At 50.6% G+C, this 20,652-nt stretch overlaps 1 protein-coding gene across 5 annotated transcripts in view; it reads right to left on the reverse strand.

Annotated features, from left to right (window-relative positions):
• Positions 1-20,652, reverse strand: part of LOC133495499 (zinc finger MIZ domain-containing protein 1-like) — a 70,725-nt gene that overhangs the window by 4,233 nt on the left and 45,840 nt on the right. For 2 of the 5 annotated variants that reach the window (XM_061810234.1, XM_061810235.1), the window contains 19 exons: positions 17,786-17,904; positions 16,105-16,218; positions 14,893-14,998; positions 5,391-5,526; positions 5,107-5,221; positions 4,817-5,034; positions 4,298-4,499; positions 3,949-4,224; positions 3,680-3,862; positions 3,499-3,576; positions 3,244-3,412; positions 3,014-3,155; positions 1,921-2,131; positions 1,738-1,843; positions 1,467-1,633; positions 1,325-1,392; positions 1,142-1,210; positions 614-849; positions 379-542 (listed from right to left, as the gene is read on the reverse strand). In XM_061810234.1, coding sequence (XP_061666218.1) covers positions 379-542; positions 614-849; positions 1,142-1,210; positions 1,325-1,392; positions 1,467-1,633; positions 1,738-1,843; positions 1,921-2,131; positions 3,014-3,155; positions 3,244-3,412; positions 3,499-3,576; positions 3,680-3,862; positions 3,949-4,224; positions 4,298-4,499; positions 4,817-5,034; positions 5,107-5,221; positions 5,391-5,526; positions 14,893-14,998; positions 16,105-16,218; positions 17,786-17,854 — 2,829 coding nt within the window. In that variant the 5' untranslated portion in view covers positions 17,855-17,904. Of the gene's footprint in view, positions 1-378; positions 543-613; positions 850-1,141; positions 1,211-1,324; positions 1,393-1,466; positions 1,634-1,737; positions 1,844-1,920; positions 2,132-3,013; positions 3,156-3,243; positions 3,413-3,498; positions 3,577-3,679; positions 3,863-3,948; positions 4,225-4,297; positions 4,500-4,816; positions 5,035-5,106; positions 5,222-5,390; positions 5,527-5,676; positions 5,706-6,848; positions 7,489-11,087; positions 11,209-14,892; positions 14,999-16,104; positions 16,219-17,785; positions 17,905-20,652 lie in introns of those variants that run through there. The other 3 variants (XM_061810236.1, XM_061810237.1, XM_061810238.1) reach the window with 3 other exon arrangements.

Here is a 20,652-nt window from a genome sequence, read left to right on the forward strand (position 1 = left end):
TGAACACAGCAATTGGACGGAGACACGCTGAGAAGAGTCTCCCGCGCCAGGGTCTTACCTCTCCTCTCTAAGGAGACATGCCATCCCAAATGAGATTAAGGGCACCTGTGACAGTTTAATTTATTGGTTGAGGCGAGACACACTGACAACAGCGGTGCAGAAGGACGGGTATCCTACTTCTCCTCTGTCAGAACAAATGTTATCCAAGAGGAGACTAAGGGCAGCAAGGTGAAGACTATGGTAATGTGCAATTCAGACAAAACAAAAAACAGTGACGCTAACACAAGGACCCACACCGTACGTCTCCTGTCAAACACTATCCAAGAGGAGATTCGGGGCAAAATGTCTTTCCACAAACGTGCCAATGGGCCACCTCACCGTGTCGGGCATACTGTGGGAAAGCGGCTTGTCCGCGCTCATCAGGCTGTTGGAGACGTCGGGCGGGTGCGACAATTGCGGCGCGTGCATAAAATCGTTCATGGACGTCGCTCCCGGCGCGCCCTGCGGGAACTCAAAGTTGCCGTGGCCCTGGTAACTGTTGCCTAGGAGATGAAAACGCACGTCATTCGGCGGCTTCAAACTCGGCTCGCCGTCGTCGTCGTCCGGGCCCTACCTTGACCGCCGTAGTCGCCATTGTTGCCCCCCTGCTGAGACGGGTACGGCGAGGGTCCCGGGCCCAGCTGGGCGATCATGTCCATGACGTTGGGCATGATCATCTGACTCGGGCTCATGGTCTTGAAGCGCTTGGCCAGAGGAGCGTCCGGGTCCTCCTTGATGTGGATTTCCGACTTGATGGCGACGGGCCGCCAGCTGCACGTCGGGTCGATGGTCACTTCCTCAAACTCGGAGCTGAGGATTGAAGATGAAGAAATTAAAAGGGGAAAAAAAAGAAAACGCTAACCACAAAAATCATGGAGAAATTGATCATTCAAAGATGGAAGCCCTTTTTAATGACAAAAGAAAATACGCCACGGGTGTCGAAAAGGTGGGGCGGGGGCCGGATCCGGTCCGCCACGTCATTTTATGTGGCCTCCGAGAGCAAATCAAGTGCGTCGACGGTTTCTTGCTAAAATTACAAATTGGCCCGTGACAAAAATGAGCTTGGCACCCGTGCATTCCAGTACATGCCTTGCTGACTTACTTTTGAATGGCATTCAAGATGCCCCACATGTACTGGTCCACCTCCAACCCTTCTAACAAAGCCGTTTTACTGAGGAGAGAAGCACAAAGCACCGCTTAAGTGGGGAAAAACTCAAACAAACCATTTCGCAATCGAATACTTTGGATTTTTTTTTTTTTTTTGTCCTCCTGTGTGTAAACGTACTTGCATACAGGACATCGCCACGTTCCTCGCTCGCAGTTCAGTTGGAGATATGATTCCAAATCGAAACACTGAAACGGGAAATCAACGCGATTCTCATCGAACGGAGCCGTCGATGTCGGTGACTTTCCGGCGCCGGGCGTACCTGAACGTGCTTGCAGTCGTGACCTCTGGCCGGGAGCTGTATCCGTCGGAAAGTGATGGGACATTTGAGTGAGACCTTGATGGCCGTCTGCTCCACGCCATCCTCGCCGTTGAGGGCGGCGTTGCCCGACGACGACGACGCCGCCACGCTGCTGAAGTTCCTCTTGACTTTGAGGGTTTGAGCACAGGTCAGTCAGGGGAGTGCAGTGCACATAAATGATGAACATTCCCGGCAAATTGTGTGGCTTTTGCTGTCGGGGTTCACCGTGTACCTTTGGTGATGCAGTGCTCGGCCGGTAAGAGCCTCTTCTTCAGTAAACCCTGGAGGACGGAGCGGACCGACGGCCTGTGGACCAGTTGCAGCACGAACAAGTGCGACTGCGGGAGGAAACCCTCGTGTTAATTCAAAGTCCGCATTTTGCAGATTCTTTGGTCGCCGGACGTGTTGCACTAACACAGCAGCAGGCTGTGACGGTGATCTGGATGGTGTTCCTGCCCGGTTGGCAGACGTGCTTCAGGTGCAAGGGCTTGTGGGAAGTCTTGTTGTCACCGCGCTCGATGGTGAGCGGCGTGGCGTTGACGCTGACCTGCACCGACGCCGGCCAGTTGGTGTTCATCTGCCGGTCTTCGTGGTGGTAGCACTTGAATTGCAGCTCCAGATCCGACCTGGAAGGAGGAACTTTGCAATCATTATCACGTGCTAAGATGGCGGCGTTTCACTGAGGATTCGACTATTGGGACACATGCCAGCAAATATTTTGATGCTACGGCAGCTTTAACCTGGTCTTGGTCCTCTGCCTTCATGTCAGTATCAACTCTGTCTTTGCTTTTCCTTGTTGTGTATCTTAATCTGCTTTGGTCTTGAGTTCAACTTTGTCTTACATTGCCCATGTCTTTGTCTCACCTTGGCCTTGTGCTCAACTCCATCTAAGCTCGTGTCAAGCCTTAGTCTCAACTCGGTCTTGCTCTTAACTTGGTCTCACATTGCCTTGCTCTAGATCTATCTTGATCTTGTGCTCAACTCTGTTTTTAAATAGGTCTCATGTCGCCTTGGTCTAGATCTGTCTTGGCCTCGACTGAGTCTTCCGTTGCCTTGGTCTGGGTTTGACCTGTCTTGAGGTTGTTCTTGACTCCGTTTTACTCTGGTCTGGGTCTCAATCTGCCATGGTCTTGAGTTGAACTTTGTCCTCCATTGCCTTGTCTCCCCTTGATCATCTTCTCAACTCTGTTTCACATTGCCTTGGTCTTATTCTTCACTTGTTCTTAGTCTTGTTCCCAACTGTTCTCAACTTGGTCTAACATGCTTTTGGTCTGACATTTCCTGGGCTTTTGTCTCAACATGGTGCCACATTGCCCCTTTGTAGTCAATCTACCATTGTCTGCTTCTTAACTGGGTATCGCTCTGGCTTGTTTTGGTCTTAGTTTTAACCTGACCTCAACGTCTTGGTCTGTAATTGATCGTCATTCACCCACATTTTCCAGAAACCTTTGAATGAATCGTCCTTGTATCCTGACCGTTGACAGTTCCCAGACCACGTGATGTCTTACCTCCACATGAGTGTCTGGTGCACCGAGGGCCGCAAGTGGAAGACGTGATTGCTGACTGCTAGGTTATGCTCGAGCCTGAAAGGCTCCAGGACAACCCCGTCACGCACCGGGAAGGTGAGGCGGAGCTCCTCGTTATGGTTGCCTATAAAATATGACGAGCAGTCAGACCCGTCGCAAAACGTCACAGAGCACACACAATGGCAAGTTTCAGAAGTCAAACGGTTACTGACCAGGTGGTGGAGGAAGAGCAGTAATACTTGGTTTGATGTCAGGAGGAAATGGCGGCTTCACGTCCTGACTGGGTGATAAATATGGAGGGATGTTGCTTCCTGGGGTCATTGGAGGGGTGGGGTTGCCCGGTACTGGCGAGTGGGGGTAGTTGCCCATTGGTCTGGGTGGCTGTACGGCATAAAAAAAAGGAACGTTTGAAATAAAGTCAAAAGGATTTCTGGGTGCCAAATCGAGGGTTTCGACTGTGGACTTACCCCATTCATATTTCCCTGGCTGTACTGATAACCACTCGCAGAAAAGTTGGTGGTTTGGCCGTTAAAAGGCAGCTCTTGCTGGAGTTATCAAAAAAAAAAAAAAAAAAAAGCGACAATATGAGAAAATTCTCCCACTAGTCAGAACAAGAATCCCACAAGGGGGACGCACGATGCGACGTACCTTATAGTACTGCCCCATGGGACCGCTGGGCGGTGGATATTGGGATTGGAGCTGCTGTCCCGGCGTGCGCTGGCTGTGGTAGTTGCTGGACGGCAGCGGCCTGGAAGCACTGGGTGTCGGGTACTGGCCCTGCTGGCTGGGGAACTGGTTGTTTGGTCCGTACTGCTGTCCGCCGTAATTAGGCTGTGATTTGGAAAGACCCTTCAGAATAAAAAGCGACGGGCAGGTAAAGTTCCAGGCTGAGAGCAAGAACCTCCATGTGCGCTCACCTCCCCTGGATAGGGCCTCTTCATGCCCTGGATTGGCATGCCCTGAAGCCGGGCTCCGGCATACCCTTGCTGGGCCATCCTTTGGCCGTGACCTCCAAAGGGTCCCATGCCTTGGCCCCTGGGTTGGTTCATCCCCATTGGGGGACCGCCCATGCTGGATGCATTCATGCCCGAGCCCATGTTCCCAGGGAGCGCTGGGGGTCCACGTGGTGCTTGCTGGTTCATGAACTGGCTGTTGTAGGCCTGGTTTGGTCCCATCTGGAACGAGGAACTCATCTGGAGGACAAAAAGGGGCTCAATCTGCATATCGGAGGTGTACAGGTTTCTTAGCTACTGCATTCGGTCTTACCGGTCCGTATTGATTCATGTCCTTGTTCTGAGTCTCCTGCAGTGCGGCTACAGTGGCGGTGGCAGTAGCGGTCGCCGTGGCAGCGGCGGCGGCGACGGCGGCGGCGGCGGCGGCGGCCGCAGGCTGAGTGAAGTCCGACGGCGGACGCGAGTGTGGGGGCATGCCCATTCCTCCGGGTCCAGCATTGGGGCCCCCGGGATAGCTTGAAAAGTGACATTGGACAATGGTACCTACCCTTGACTCACAAGTACCCCAACTCACAAGTGGTTTAAGTTATCAACCGTTTTTTCGATTGTGTGATGATCACAAAATAGACTTATGAGTTAGCCTCAGATACTCGGTTGGCAGCAGCGTGTCAAAGTTACCTCGCAGTGAAAGTACAAGTATTGGTTATCTTTTTCATTAGCATGCAAAATTCATTTAGGATTTGAGATCTGAGCGTCGTCAGACAACAAATGAATCAATTTGAAGTCAAAGTAGCATTTTCGGAGCACTTTTAAGGAGCCGGGCCCAACTCACTTGCCGACAAAGCCGCCTCCGCCGGGGTAGTTGGGTCGTCCGTACATGCCCGGCTGCATGTAGCCCTGGTTGGGGGGGCCCTTGCTGGGGAACTGCTGCTGCGGACCGCTGAACTGAGAGGGGTTCATCCCAGGATTATTGCCAGACATCCCCGAAGCCATCGGGTTGCCGCCCGGGTTCATGGGATTGTTGCTGTTGCTCATGGGATTCCCCAAAACCTGCAGACAATCACGACGGGCTCACGTTTAGTCCCGCCGGGTCGCTAATCTGTAGCGGAAGCCAATTGTCACCTGGCTCTGCGAGGTGTTGGTAACGCCCCAGACGGTGGTCACCACCGACAGTGAACCGGGAGGCTGATTGGTGTTCTGTTGCCAGGGAACCGAGTCGTAGGGAAAAGGCCCATCTCTGTGGGGGAATCCGGACAACCGTTTTTGTCAATTGCACACATTTGCCGTCGTTCGTTGTGAGCACGCTCGCAGATGAGTCGCTGGCTTTTCGTCCCTTTACAATTTCTTTCAAGCGTTCTTCTCACAGGAGAACCGCTTCAAATGTTGCGGAAACGGACAACACTGACCCGTGCGAGAGTCCGGGCTTCATGGAGCTCATGGGGGGGTGCATGGGCGCTTTTCCGGGGGGCTCGTTCTGTCGGTTCTTTTGGTGACGCAGCAGGAGGAGCCGTCCCAGTTCCTCGCACCAGGAGGACAGAAGCGCTAGAAAGAAAAGGAAGCAGAGAGGAGGCTCAGCACCTCCACCTTTGGTGAATCGCGTTACTTATTGATCAACTCAGGACACGTTTATGGATCACGTATCGGCGATCCTAGCGTTCCTGCCGCAGTAGACTCAGATGCGGCGAGTCTCACCGGCTCTCGGCCACTAGGGTTCACTCTCGATCTAAATCGTGCGCCCGTTTGGGTAGCGGGAGATGACGGAATGATGTCTTTTTCATCTGCAGTGTACACACGGCTCGTTTTTCTGTCTCTCTCGCTCGCTCTCTGACTGCTAATAGCCTCTCGTCGGAGTCAGAAACGGAATGTGCACCGGATCCAAAGAGCCGGCGCCAGCTCTCGAGATTCGCATGGCTCCCGGGCCGGGAGGGGCCGGTGCCTAAAAGCGGAGCGCCATACGCCGTGTTCCCAGGTCCGCGGGCGGCGACGGAGTTGGTCTCTGACTAATGGAGCTGACGGGAACAAACAGAAAAGCCATCCTGCGCAAACATGGCAACCGAGCCGTCGGGCACGAGCGCCGGAAAGAGAAAAAAACCCCAGGCCGACTTGTACACGCGCACTGGCCCAACAAATAGGACGCAAAGATGTCCTCTGACGGCAGAATTTCCACGACGCGGGGCACATCCTCACTTGACTGGTGCGAAGATGAGGGATGGAATAGAAAAGACGAGTACAGATGGCGCCAGGAGAACTCTCGCCTCCTTGAGACTGACTCCCCTCCTCCCGCAAAACAACAACAACAACAACAACAACAACAACAACACAGGGCTGCGGAGCGTGCAGTGAAGCCGCCGGAGACATTTCCAGAATCTTTCTCAGCAGTAGGAACCAGGCTCCTTCCGGGGGGCAGAAAATTGAGCGGCTACCGCTGACCTGAACTGATTTTTGGGGGTCATTTCTGCGCCAATAATCTTGGGAAGAGAAAAGTCCACCCATTAGTCAGTCACTCAATGATCAAGTTCACTTGTTTTTAGGAAAGGTCTATTTGTTGCTCCACTATCTGCTTTTTTTTGGGCTGCTTTTCCGATACAGTATCACGCAAAATGCTGAAAGTATTGATCGGTGTCAAGGAAGAGCCTAACATCTGGGTACGGAATATTGACGCGGCGTGGGGCAACACTCACAAAATATTCCAAACGCGTCAGAAGTGCGACGAGTCAGAATTTAGACGGCTCACGTCGTTCTCGAAGGAACTGAAATATGTCGTAAAATATGCCCCCCCGCCCCCACCTCTCTTTTCTAGCCATATTTCAAAACTGGGTGCTAACTTTTTCTTTTACAGAATAAAGACAACAAGTTTGTCTTACCCGCATGTGTCCAGTGCAGGAATTGCACAAAAAGGTTTGCTTAAGAGGTGAAAAGGTCCAAAGAGTCGATCTATGACTCGGTGTTTTTACACCCACATTCTTCTTTCTTTTTTTTTAAATATTCTTCTTCTTCTTCTTCCCCATCCCCAGTGAAGGGCTTGGCCCTCGGCCAGCGTGTAACACCTCAATTAGGTCCCATTACTCACGAGCAACAAGCGCTAACTTGCTCCCCCCTCCTGTGCGTTGATAAACACGTCCGCGCTATTTACCCGCTAAGTGGCGGCGCTAAGGTTGACGTCCACGAGCTAAAAAGGTGCGCCGGGAACGTTTTGCCACCGCTCGACGGACGGAGGGGCGAGACGTTTCCGGTGTCTTGTTTCCCTTCATCTGCACTTGTGACGTCGAAAAGAGGCTTTGCGGCGTCATTTTCAGTCAGCTACTGTTTGGAAAAGGAAGTAAAATGGCTTCTGACTTGGACGGATATTTTTTTGGGTCTCCCGCAACTGAGTCCAAACATCGTCCGTCTATCCGAGCCTTTTGTCTCCATCCTCTCATCAGTCAGACGGCTTCCAAAAGGTAGAACTTGCCCTCGAGCAAAAATGACACCATCGATTTAGGACGTTATCATCCGGCCAGCAACCCCGGTTTCCTGAAATCAAAACCGGGCCTGGGCATCGCTGTTGGTCATTTGTGAATATTTGGATGTGTGCGTGTGTGTGTGTGTGTGGGGGGGGGGGGGGGTTGTTGAGACGCCGTATCTGTTCGGTCGTCCGCAGCGTCTTTGTGAGGCTGACTTTAACCTCCCTGGTGGTCCGTGTCCTCAATTAGGATGGGAGCCAGACCCCCGATTGCCTCTCGCAGATGGTCCCAGGGGCTTGCCCCCCGCCCCCTCCGTATTGCTATTCTGGTGCTCAGCTGTGGCGCCTGACGGGCTTGGCGGACGAGATGGGTCGCTTCGCCTTGCCTCTCGCGCCCTGGCCGTCGTCAGGCCCGCCGGGAGGCATGACAAATGAGGCGCACCTTGCCGTGTCTGCCTTCAATTTCAGCGTACAGGCGAAAAGCCTCGCGTCCGTCTCAACGCACGTGGCGGTCGTCAACTGATGCTGATCACGGCGGGCCTTTTCAAAGTGTTTGCAAATGACAGGTGGTGGCGCATTTCTGGCTCACAGCCGAAACGATGACATACGGCGACATTGTCCTCAGGTCCGTCCAGGCTACCTGACTGCCCGAGGATTGATGGTAAAATACACCGGCTAGAGTCTAAAGCTCAAAACGGTTTAGATCACGGACCTCGGACCATCCGGAGGGCAGAACTGCATCGGTTTCTAGTACAAAGGCAGCAGCAGTGAATAAAGGCTGATCCCTCCCCCTTCCTCTTCTCCAGCTCCCAATCTAATGGACACCTGCTCCCTTGTCGACCGCCCTGGGTGTTGTCCTCTCTTGGCTCGGACACAAACAAACAGCCTCGGTCATCCCCAACGAAGCTCCTGACGTCCTATTGGGTCCCGCCCCTCATTGCTGAAAGCACCTGAGAGGGTTCACCTGGTGATCGACGCAAACGGATTTGGGGTTTCCAAGTTGCCGCAGCCCGCAGTCTCCTTTTGGATCAAATGTGTCCGACAAGAAATACTGCGGGTTGCTCGTTGGTCAAGCAGACTCACAACTGTAAAGTTCGAGTACACCCGGCTAGAAATGTCAATGATGAACAATTTCATGCTCCACAGTCTCCACGTAGCTGTAATAGTGCATAGTCTCCTCTTGGATCAAAGTCTCTGGCATAAAAAGTGCAATGTTTGAGGTGATTACTTGTAGACGTGCATTATTTGCCGTGAGAGATGACCAAAGTAAAGACAATATGCTCCACAGTCTCCTGATTGCTGCAGCGGGCCTCGGTCTGCTCCTTGATAAGGTTTGTCTGACATCAAGTACCGCTTGTTTCTCATCGGGTGAGCCGACTCGCCATCGCTGCTAGAAATGATGAAATTCAAAGCAAGCTCACGCTCCGCAGTCTCTAATTTGCCGTTGAAGCCCTTAGTGTCCTTTAGGATAAAACGCGTCTGAAGTGAACCAATAGCATGAACTCAACGTTATGAAGGCCGCAGCAGGAGAGCTAAATAGTTTTTTTTTTTTTTTTTTTTTTAAACGGCCCGAGTTTTGTAAGCAACCCCGAGCAAAAAAAACGTGTTTGGCACGTGACGCGTTGACTGCTAAGCAGGCCGGCAGACGACCGCGCCTCATGTTTGTCAATACCTCCTTTTCTTTCCTTTCCTTTCTTTTTTCACGATTTTCTGGCGCCGCTGCTGGCGTCTGTTCAACGGCTACTTAAGCCTGTCGCCTCGCGGGACGCCAGACTTGCTGACTGGCAGCCTGAAAAAGAAAACCTCCTGCTGTCCACAAACAAAAGAGCAAGGGCTGGAAAAGAAAAGAAATTGTTTCTTTGGAAAAAGTGCTCCACGGACCAGAGTTGAAAATTCCACACATCGACGTGTTCGTGGCGACGTTTGCCGCCATAATCTCTCTTTGGCGCCGGCGAATCTCCTCATTAAAAGTCATCCGGAGCGCCGATAAAGCGAGGAGGCGGACGGCCGTGGCGTTTCCGTGGCCCGCGCCGGGAAATCATTCCGAGCTTGCCGGATAAGACGCGAAGATGACTGGGAAGCGAAAACGCCCGCAAACCTGAAACTCGATGGCGCCAATCTGGTCGTTCGTATTCATTTCATGAACAGTCAAGGTTATTTTTACATTAAAATGTAGTTGAAATGTATATACAAAATATTTTGATAAAATTGTAATGCAACAATTATGATCAAAGACATTATGAGAAACACGTCAATGTCTACGGAAAATATGTTTCACTTCATAAAATTATTTTCTAATCTATTCAATTACTTCTTAACGACAAAAATTGAACTCACTGAACAAAATGTGTACCTAAACTAGTTTCTTTTGATGAAAGAATTTCTTTTCATTGTATTATTGATAATACATTGAATTCATCAGGTATTTGAACGCACCGCACTGCCCTGAACTGGTCGCCGACCAATCGCTGGGCACGTACTTGATAAACAAACACTTTCGCACCTGCGGGCAGGCAATTGGGAGTCTTCGATGGCGCCGGCGTGCACGTTTGATGGCGATGGCGCAAAATGCTCGCCCGCGCTTGGCCTGTCGGGCCCTTGAGCAAAAACAACTTTATCGACCAGAGTTGCAGAAACGAGCGAGCGCGCGTCGCCCCGAGCAACAGGCCGCTCGCTACAAAAGCCGATGCTAACGAGGCGAGGCGCAGGTGTGCCCGGGCAAAAAGTCCGGCCTGGTTCACCTGAGACCCGTTTCCATTGGGGGGGGGCAAATCAATGCGGGCTCATTACCCTCATCCATATTTTTGCCACTCTTTTTGTCATCAAGACTCAAAAGAAATCAGTTTAGTAGTTTCCGACAAATTCGACACTTTTGCGGAGCACTTTCCCAAAATGAAAACAACCAACTGTGGAGCTGAAATTTCCCAAAAATTGGACAAATTCACATTGCACTGACATATTGACATGACATCTGCAAAATCAAAAAAACTCCTGATGCGTTTACACTCCCTAAAACCAAGACAAGCCATTTTTGTTGCGCTCGTCTAAAACGTCATTCTCAAAACAAGACCGGCTATTTTGAAAAAAAAAATCCAAAATAGAATTCTGTTGCTTCTTCCTAAAACAGAGACAAAGTAGTGACGTTGCACTTCCAGAAAAGAAGGCAAACTGTTGACGTTACACCGTCCGAAAAACAAGACAAGCGATCTTGCACTTGACTGACGATGGCGGCGGCGAGACACTTTCAAGGCTTTTCAAGGCTTTTCAAGGCCTTTCCAAGGCCTCCTTTTTCTAGCATTCTCCCTCTTCCACCTCGTTTCGCTCGGGGCTCTCTCTTCCCCGGCGTGTCCAGTGCCTGACTGCACAATGCGCATCAATTATTCATGGATGGCTTGCAAGACCGGGAAAAAAAAGGGGGTGGGGTGGGGGGGGTGGAGGAAAGGCAGCAACGCCAATCGCAGATGGAGCCGTCGCCCCGCTCGCCGGCGGCTCCCGTGGACGCCCCCGGAGACGACCCGGGAGAGGGGAAGCCATGTTTGTAGTCCAAGGAGAGGAGGTCGCAAATGATTCCAGCGAAGGAAGGAAGGAAAGAAGGACGGAAGGAAGGATGGAAGGAAAGGCAGAGCGAGCGAGAGAGTCAAGAGAAGGCTTATCTCCTCACCTCCGTCTTGCTGTATCTCGCGTTCTTCCGTCTAGTGATCCGGTGCATGCCCTCGCGATACACACATCACGTTACTCTCGCGCACACTCACCAGAGCGGCGGACACTTCTCGCCAGCCGGCAGGCGAGGCGAGGCGAGGCGAGCCGAGCCGAGGGGAGGGGAAGAAGGAAAAAAGGAGAGCGGGGAAGGGGGGGTGGGGGGGGGGTCGCCGACACACAGGCAGCTCACGTTTCAAACTTGCAAAGAGAGGGGGTGGTGCCCCGTGTGCGACGACGACGCACTGCCTGTGCCTTGGCCTCGCTCCACTTAAACCAACCCCCCACCTCCCAAAAAAGCAACATTTAAAAAAAAAAAAAAAACATATACATATATATATATATATCTATCTCCTCTACTTACGAAATTCATTTGCGCCGAATGTCGTTTCGGAATGTGAATTTTTCGTAAAGCGACAGCGCTTTTGACATGTAAAACAGCCTCATCTGTTCCAAGCCTCCCCCCACCCCTTGCCCCCCCCCCCCCAAAATAAAAGGCATTCAAGGTACATCATAGAAAGAAGAATAAAAATGTGTCTTTGGCGTTGGGCGACGACGCGAAAAGACAAGCGGAAGGCATCATGGGGGACGGAGGAGGAGGCAAACGTACCAACGCGCGCAACTTCATTAAACACGGATGGAAAACTGTACCAATGGTGACAGCGTGAGAATGCGCTAGCGTGTGATTCGGTGACATTTGAGTGAAACTAAAAGCATCTTGGGCGGACTTCCTAGCCAATGGGAGGACAGCAAGATGCTACGGCGATAGCCAATGAGAGAGCAGCTCTATCGCCAAGATAGATAGATGTTTACGTTCGGTGGAATTTGGGGGCTGCGAATCCTGTGCCAATTTTTTCCCCTTTCCTGTCCTGAATTTTCCTTTGTGACAAGTGACAATATTTTTCCCAGGAAGAATTTTTCATTACGAGAGATGTTCGGAAGTAGAGCTACAGCTGGATAAAAAAAAAAAAAAAAAAAAAAAAATCACAAATGTTGTGCCACAACAAGCTGGGCAGTAATGAGGGCTACTGGAAGAGATGCAGCGTAATAGCAGAAAGAGAAGAAGAAGAAGAGGAGGAGGCAGAGAAACTCCAGCAATAGTTGTCATTCCCACAGAGGAGAGAGAAAATATGTTTTACTGTACAGTACGCTTTGATGTTGTTGTAGCCATTGTTAGTTTTAAAATGACCAGAACATTGATGATATTTTCCACTAGCACATCTATGGCATTTTGCACTGTAGCTGACTTGTGTTATGAGCGTGCTGTTGAACATTTTTGGTATTTAAATGTCGAATGTAAACTCTTTGGTGTGACAATTTCCTCGCGTCTTCTTTGAAGTGATTTCTTGATAGCGAGAGAATCACAAAGCGTGCTAAAGAATATTTTCAAAAGTATCTTTTGATTTGTTAGCGTTTTAAAACGTTTTCATGTGCGGAGGAGGGGCAAAACTCTCTCGACAAGAAACGGGAGTTGATTGTATACTTTGCGTTCTTGTAGTGTCGCCACGGCGGCCGGGCCGACCCGATCGGCTTCCTGCTTGACAATCGCATCGTGTTTTTGTGGTTGATCAAGCAGGACCTGCAAACATTGCGCTCACCGGCAAGTCGGGGAAGTAGGCGGGCTAATTTGTTCGCCAGCGTCCAGTTCCGACCGGTTCGGCCGGAAGCAGCTGACAACTCGTGGTGCGGGTATTAAAAACAACAAGAAGCACCGACCAATGACCTCGCTGAAAAGCTTGTTTACCCGCCCCCTTTTGTCCGCCACCCCCCTCTTCTGAAGCCAGCCGGGAATTCCAAGAGCCTGTTGAGGCGCAAACAATTGGGAGGGTACCATTCTGGAAAAATAGCCATTAAGCCCCCCTACCCCCACCACCGCCGCCACTTTTACACTTTGGGGGGACCGACAGACGTCTTTTGCGAGCGTAAACCGGGACGGACCCCGGACTTTGACGTAATCACGGATTAATAACGCAGGCTAATCTTGCTCACAAAGAGGTCACGACCGGCGGCCACCCCCCCCCCACTTCTCCGCCGCCCGCCCCGGTGCATTGTGGGTCTCCGCCCCCTTCCCCCGCGTCTCCCTCCCTTCCCCCCAGTGCAGCCATTCAAGCTATCGCTGGTCTTGTCAAGCGAGCAGTAAAAAGCAATTACGCTTAAGCACAACACGCGTCGGCAGGAAAAAGGAGCTCGCCATTTTGCCGGGGCGGACGTTTTATCTCCACGAGTCGGCCTCGAACTGACTTTTTCGTGACCAAGGAAGATGCGAGCGTCGTTTTTTTTTACGGCCGATTGCGACGACTCGACGGAATTGCGACGGGCCGTTTAAAACCGAACCCGACATTTTTATTGTAACTTCCGAGGAAAAGAAAGCGCCGGAAGGAACGGGAAGGGGGGGGGCACATTAAATGCTCACTTTGAATGTTGAGCTCAGCACAGCTTTTGAGTTAAAGACAAAGAGGAAGCGGCGAACCTCGTCTGGTCGCGTCCGTTACGAGCGAGCGCAAGAAACGGCGTCGCGTTGAAAGCCGGTCGGACGCAAAAGGCTCGTTTTCTCTGCTTCTTGCTCAGAAACTGGAAGCAACGTGATGGGAAAGCGCTGAAGAAAAAATTGCTAAAAAACAATCCGCTCTTTCTTTTGGAAGGAATTTTCAAATGCAATCACCCTCAAAGTTTTTCAACAAACCTCCTAATGAAAAAAGGTTTTTTTTTTTTTCTTTTTTTCCCTGAAATCAAGCGAATGCAATCAAAAACATTGAAGCAGCCCCCAATTTGCAAAATCCTCACACCAGTTGTTGTCAGCTTTTCCTTTCCGCTCCCCTGCAGGAGCCGACCGGACCGGACTCGGGGGGGCCCCCCCGCCCGCCGCCCCAGAATCCGCAACTGAGCTGTCGGCACTTGATCTTTTCCTCGGTATAGAATCGCTCGTTTATTGTGCTCAACGTTTCAACAAAAATGCCCTCCCACATCCGTCCGTTTTTCCGTCCTCGGCGGCAAACGAGGTTCCGGGGCCCCGTCGTACGACTCCGGTCGCTCGGCAACGGCCCGGGCCGAACGTCAGGGGAACTGGTCCCGGCCCCCGGGGCCGGCGGGGGGGCCTCCCGAAATGCGGCAGGAGCGAAACTCTGAAATGTGGGAAAACTTAACCTCTGGCAAACTTTTCAAGAGGGAGGCCGGCTTCCACAGTTTTTGAACCCCCAGCGCTCGTCCACCGTGTTCTGCGGACCGCCACCCACCCGTTCACACAAACACACTCGTGAGCGCTGCTGATGCAATTATTTGCCAATAAGCAACAAGCCGGCCTCGTGGTCGTCACACTCGGGAGGCCGCGATCGCGGCGCACCAAAGCAAAACCGTTTGTTCAGGACAGAGAATCAATTATCGAAAAGCGGAAAAGCCTCCGGAGGTTCGAGTTGACGGCGAGTCGCAGCGGCGCTTTTGGGCACAACCGGCTGCCAAAGTTCAGTTGGGTGTGATTCGAGGCCTCCTTTAACCTCCTCCTGGGATGTGTTCGACAGCAAAAAAGGCAAAATTCACGCAATATACGACGCTGACATGGGCGGAAATGACAAATTGCTTCACCTACGATGATGATGCGCTCACTTCTTCTTCTTCTTCTTCTTCTGCTTTTTTTTTTTTTAAGGTCACGGTCAGCGTGACGGGGGAAGATGAAGACGGACGCCGGCGGCGGCGGCGGCTCTCGGAAACGGCGGCCGAGGGGGCGGATAAAACAAAAACAAAACCAAAAAAAAAAAAAAACCCGGCGTTCTTACCTGCCGACTTCGGCGTGAACTTGTCGCGGTTGGCGGCGCACACGGCCAGCAGGCGGTAGCCGAGGTCCAGGTCGAAGCCCTGTTGCGCCGCCACGCGGCTCACCACCTGAACACGGGAAAAGAAAGGCGGGCCGACGCCGCTCAGTCCCGCCTCAGTGTTGCCACATCCACTCACAACCGCGCGCGAGAGCGACTCCGTAGTTTGGCCGAGAACCGCTCGGTATCGCTTCAGAAAGTGCAACATCGGCATTTTATTCAAACGCTGCCTTCCGGACACACGCAGAATGTTGTTGAAATGCTACGTGCTCATTGAAATGATTGTCACTGCGACCTCTAGTGGGCAAAATGAGCAAAAGCAGCTCCATTTTGTGTGTGGGGGAGGGTCATTGCACTTAACGTGTCCTAAACCCACCCCCGCGGGCTGCATGTTCGACACCCGCCTTCGAACATTTAGGATGCCGTGAAAAAAGTATCGGCCCGCTTCTCAACTTCTTACATTTGGGCATATTTCTTTATGATCATCAAAACAAATGTAAATACGTAAGCCAAACGAACGCGGATTTGAAATTGACAAGTGCAGAAAACAAGTTCCTGCTTTCGGTCTCACAGGTCAGTCGGAAAATGTCGATCAAAGTGACCGAAGGTTGGAAAATGTTTGGATTTCTGCAGAAATGTGAGAATATTTGCTCAAATTCGGAGACATGAGATCGCATTATCGTGGCAGAGCTGTGCTGAAACAGATCCACGACGACGACTTGACTTCATTCAAGACTTTACTCATTAAATCGACAAAATATGTTCAGTGGCTCCAGCCCGACTTGGCATTATAAAGAAATGAAATGAAATGATAGAACTTTTTTTTTTTTGGGCCATGCTGAAATTTTTTCCAGCCAGCAGTTTGAAGGGAGGCATCGCAAAGACCTTCTCGAGGCCTCCCGCGTGGCCCCCACGTACTTTTTCCAAGCCATTCTCGCCAACGGACGACGCCCGAGTACGCAAATCGGCCGGCGGTTCCGGCGCCGCTGGTCCGAAACTCGCTTCCTCGCGCGGATTTCGCCAGGCTGAGATTTCAAAGCTTGTCGGCAACCTTTCAAAGTCGACGTCTTTTGCGACGGGCCGCTCGTCGCTTTGTGCTTTGAGGACTTTACGTGGCGCTCAGACGGGAAGTCGCATGCACTCTTTTTTTTTTTTGGGGGGGGGGGGGGGGCTTACCGTCAGACATCCCATCAGGCTTTGCTCGAAGGGACGCTGGAAGGCTCGGGGGTCGCCGCACCAGTCCAACAGCTCGGTCGCCGCCGTTTGGAAATTGGCCGGATTCTGTAAGTGCTGCATGGGGGGGGGGGGGGGGGGGGGTAATAAAAAAAAAATTAACAAAATGCATATGAGCAAATGAAATCCCAAAGTTCGTTTCCGCGTGGACAATTTACGTGCGTGCACCGGTTTTCAATAAAGAGAAATTGAAGTTCATTCATTTCATTTGAAATCATTCGAAAGGAGCCAATGAAAGTAGTACATAATAAATACATAGTAATACATACATACATAATACTATATAATAACATACACTATATAATATACTTACATAATAAAGTAAGACTAAACAAGAAAATATTTTTTCACTTGAGGATTATTGAAATAAAAGATAAAATAATTGGAATATAATATTAAAACAATAAATGTTAGTCTTTTCAATTGACCGAAAATTAAATTAATTAGAATTCCAAGTTTCGTATAATTAACTGAAAACGATTACATTAAACTAGAATAAAAATAATTACAAAATACAATTAACAAATTTGTTTGTTAGCCTCTTTTTTTTTTTGTGGGAGATTAATTTGGACGCTGTGGGATGATAATCCTGGAACCAGAAATGGAATTTATACCGCATACAAATAATTACAGAGCAAAACCCACTAAAATATTATTTTGTACGAATGCGAGTAAATTTCCCCAAAGCGGCGCCGCGGCTGCTGCTGCTGCTGTTCCGCCACTGGAATGACCCAAAGTGGTGTTTAAAAATCAAATTAGCGTAATTCGGCAGCACGAAGAAATTAGCGGCGTAATGATTTCGCTCGGGAGCGCGAGATTCAATCGGGCTGACACCTTCCAATTTCCTTCACTTTGTCATCCAGTCGGACGCTGATTCTTCATCGCCGCAACAAAATCAATTGCAGGTTTTTCTTTTGTCGCCATTTAGGCCGCCGCGTCACCTCACGCAACCAGCCGGGATTGATTTACATTCCAAAAACTGGGACTGAAAGACAACAGCTGGACTGCCTGCCGGTCCTTCCTTAATTATTTGAACGGCACAAAGGGGGAGGGGGGAGGGGGGGGGGCAAACCATAGCGAGCTAATTGTCGCCATCTCCCTTGATGCTCATCTTTGTCCGCGAGGAAGGAGAATAGACGGGCGGAGATGATCTAATCGGCAGAGTATAAGCGCCATTTGTTATGCCCCCCCCCCCCCTCCGCCCACAAAAAAAAACAACACAACCCCAATTGTTGTGCGACGATCCCACGCGCTAAATCATTTAACACCCGCGGCAGATCGAGCTAATTGGCAAAAGAGGCTAACAAGGCGTTCGTTTCAACCTTCGCCTCAACGGGGTTAATTCGCGCGATTTGGCCGTTGAGGCGCTAGCTGGTCCGAGCTCAATTAGCATCGCCCGGGTCGTCTGTAATTCAGATATTCAGCCACCAGAGGGCGGCGGCAAAGCTTCGGTTGCCATTGTAACTTTGCGACAAAAGCGTGCGTTAGGCGCAACTTGTCAAACGTTTGTTTTGAACGTGTGTGAGGGGAACAGCGCAATAAAAAGTCCAAAAACAAATCGATGCATGGGCAACTATGACTTGGAAACGTGTTCATATTTTCCACTCCCGTTTTTGCGTCTCACCTGTTTGATGCACTGCAGCCGGTCATTGGTCTGCTGGATGTGTCGGTCCATGGACGGAACGGAGTTCATGTCGCCTGTCCCTCGTCGGCCTCCTCGCGCTCTAGCTGCCGGCCATCAAACTGAAACCCAAAGCCGGATTTCCATTCGGTAGCTGACGAGAACCCCTCTTCGCTACGGCGGGGCACCGCTAATCGTTTTTGGAAAACAATTTGGACGCCTCAACCGGTAGAGCGGCAGTACTCGCGCTTTACTACTTGCGTTTTACAACCTTGGCTACCGCAGTAAGAAGTATATGCCACAATTAGCGCCAGCTGTCCCGGGTAGACGCCGAAGGAGCTTCAGAGCTGACACGAGCCCGGCGTCCCCCGAAATTTCAGCTCCGTCCGCTTGTGTCGTTTTGATGCTTGTTTTGTCAGCTCCCTCGTTGCTTTGCAGTCATTGAAAATTTTGATACAAAATTAAAGAAAAAAAACATGGGAACATGTATGACACAAAATTGCAATTCGATCATTTAACTGCAATTGAATTATATTGTATGTTTTTAGACTGGAGTTTCAATTCAATTTTTTTGTTCAATAACTAGTGTATTATTATTCATAATACATAGGGCTCCTGCTGTTACTTGCTGTTTGCAAGATAGGACAGCAGATAATCATCAATTCTAATCTTCGCTATGAAGGATCAAAATACAGTTTCTGATGGAAATCCTTTGAAAAACGTTTCTGTCCATTTTTCTCCGGACAATTGTGCAATTCAGCCAGCAGGGGGCGCTGATGCCGGCCATGAAGTCGGAGAGGCCCGGCTTTGAGCCTGTGAACGGAGCGCCACAAAACCTCGACCCCCCCCCCCCCCACACACACACACCATCTTCCGGCCCCTCCACTTTGCTTCCACGTGCAGTTGTTTGAATTGAGCACCTCCCACTCCAATTAATGCCTCCCCCAATAAACGCTTCCCCCCTTAAATGTACACACGCCGTTGAAATTAACAACAATTTTCTGGGCCGCTTATCCTCGCAAGGGTCGCGGGCGTGTTAGCAACTAGCCCGGCTAGCTTCGGGCAGGAGGCGGGGCACAAATAAACAACCAATCATTAACACTCAATTTAGTCATCAATTAAACTGCCGTCCATGTTTTTGCGATGTGGGTGGAAAGCCACGTTGGGGGCACACAGGCCAGGTCGGGATTTGAGAAAATACAAGAAAAAAATAATGGAATATTACAGAAAAACACAGACATATTTGACGGAAAATTGAAAAATACATTTTCGAAAAAAGAAATTCATATGGGGAAAAAATGAAAAGATGCAAAAACGTACACATGTACCCCACTTAGTTAGGGAGGGAGGAAAGAAGGAAGGAAGGAAGGAGGAAGCGAGGGAGGGAAGAATCAAGGGAGGGAGGAGGAAGGAAGGAAGGAGGTAGGGAGGGAAGAAGGGAAGGGGAGGAATCAAGGAAGGAAGGAAGGAAGGAAGGAAGGAGGAAGGGAGGGAGGGAAGAATCAAGGGATGGAGGAAGGAAGGAAGGAGGTAGGGAGGGAAGGAAGAGAAGGGAGGGAGGAATCAAGGAAGGAAGGGAGGAATCAGGGGGGGGAAAGAAGGAAGGAAGGAAAGAAGGGAGGAATCAAGGGAGGAAAGGAGGAAGGAAGGAATGAAGGAAGGAGGAAGGGAGGAAGATCAAGGGAGGAGGAAGAAGGAAGGAGTAGGGAGGGAAGAAGGGAGGGAGGAATCAAGGAAGAAGGAAGGAAGGAAGGAAGGAGGAAGGGAGGGAGGGAGAATCAAGGAAGGAAGGAGGAAACGAGCGAAGAAGGAAGAAAGGGAGGAAAGAAGGAAGGAAGGAAGGGAGGAAAGAAGGAAGGAAGGAAGGGAGGGAGCAAAGAAGGAAGGATTTCCTCGCTGTCCTTTTAATGAGCTTCGATTCTGAGATCTCGCTTTTTCCCCGAAGTCCACTCGCCTTTAATTGTGTCTTTTTCCCTCCGCCAACGTTTAGGCAAGCGAGACGGAAAGGTCAGACCACGCTAACGCGCTGACCCGACTTCCGATCTTTTTGGGAAAAAAAAAAAAAATTGTCGTCGGGCTGATTTTTTTTTTCCGCCGGTGATCGACGGCGGTCAACTCGAGTCGCTCCCACGTCCAAACTAATTGCAAAAAATATCGACAACACAATTTTGCCTTCTGAGGGCCTCATGCTAACGCACAATTTGAAACGCCATAGGCAGGCTAACGGATAGCATGGGCAGAGCAGAGGTATTAACATTTGCACAACAGAGAGTTGAACGCAAACGGTGGCGCAGCACAACACAGACAATATGATGATACCCAAGAGGCATCCTGCGCAAAGAAAGATTAATATCATTGCAGTCTACTGAATATCTTGTGCAGGAATTTGTTTGTGGTCGAATAAAAACCATCACAACTGCAAAAAAAAAATGGTATATACAGGGGATAGATGCAAGAATACTGTATTGATAGTTGATACATTGAAATTGTCCAACCAATTCCGTCAAATTGGATACTAGAAAAATGGATTTTCAACATTTCCAAAGGCCGATTTGTGCTTTCGAGCCATCGAAAAAGCCTCAACAACCCCAAAGCTGCCCTTTAATTAGGCGGCCATTGTGCTGACGTTTCAGGAAGCCCAGCGCAAGTGTGCGGGGGTGGGGGTCGTTTAGACAGGACACTTACGGTGGGGGGTGGGGTGGGGGCGGTTGTGGGGGGGGGGGTAGCTCGTCCTCAGTCCAGGTGCCCGGCGGAGGGACAAGGGTGCGTTTGTTCCGTGCAGCAGAAGCGGCAAAAGGACGATGGAAATGTGGATGACTTCCATTGTTGCCTCACAAAATGTGCCCTAATCCCCCCCCCCCACCACCACC

This window comes from Syngnathoides biaculeatus, chromosome 22, assembly GCF_019802595.1.
Source record: "Syngnathoides biaculeatus isolate LvHL_M chromosome 22, ASM1980259v1, whole genome shotgun sequence".
Classification (NCBI taxonomy): Eukaryota; Metazoa; Chordata; class Actinopteri; order Syngnathiformes; family Syngnathidae; genus Syngnathoides; species Syngnathoides biaculeatus.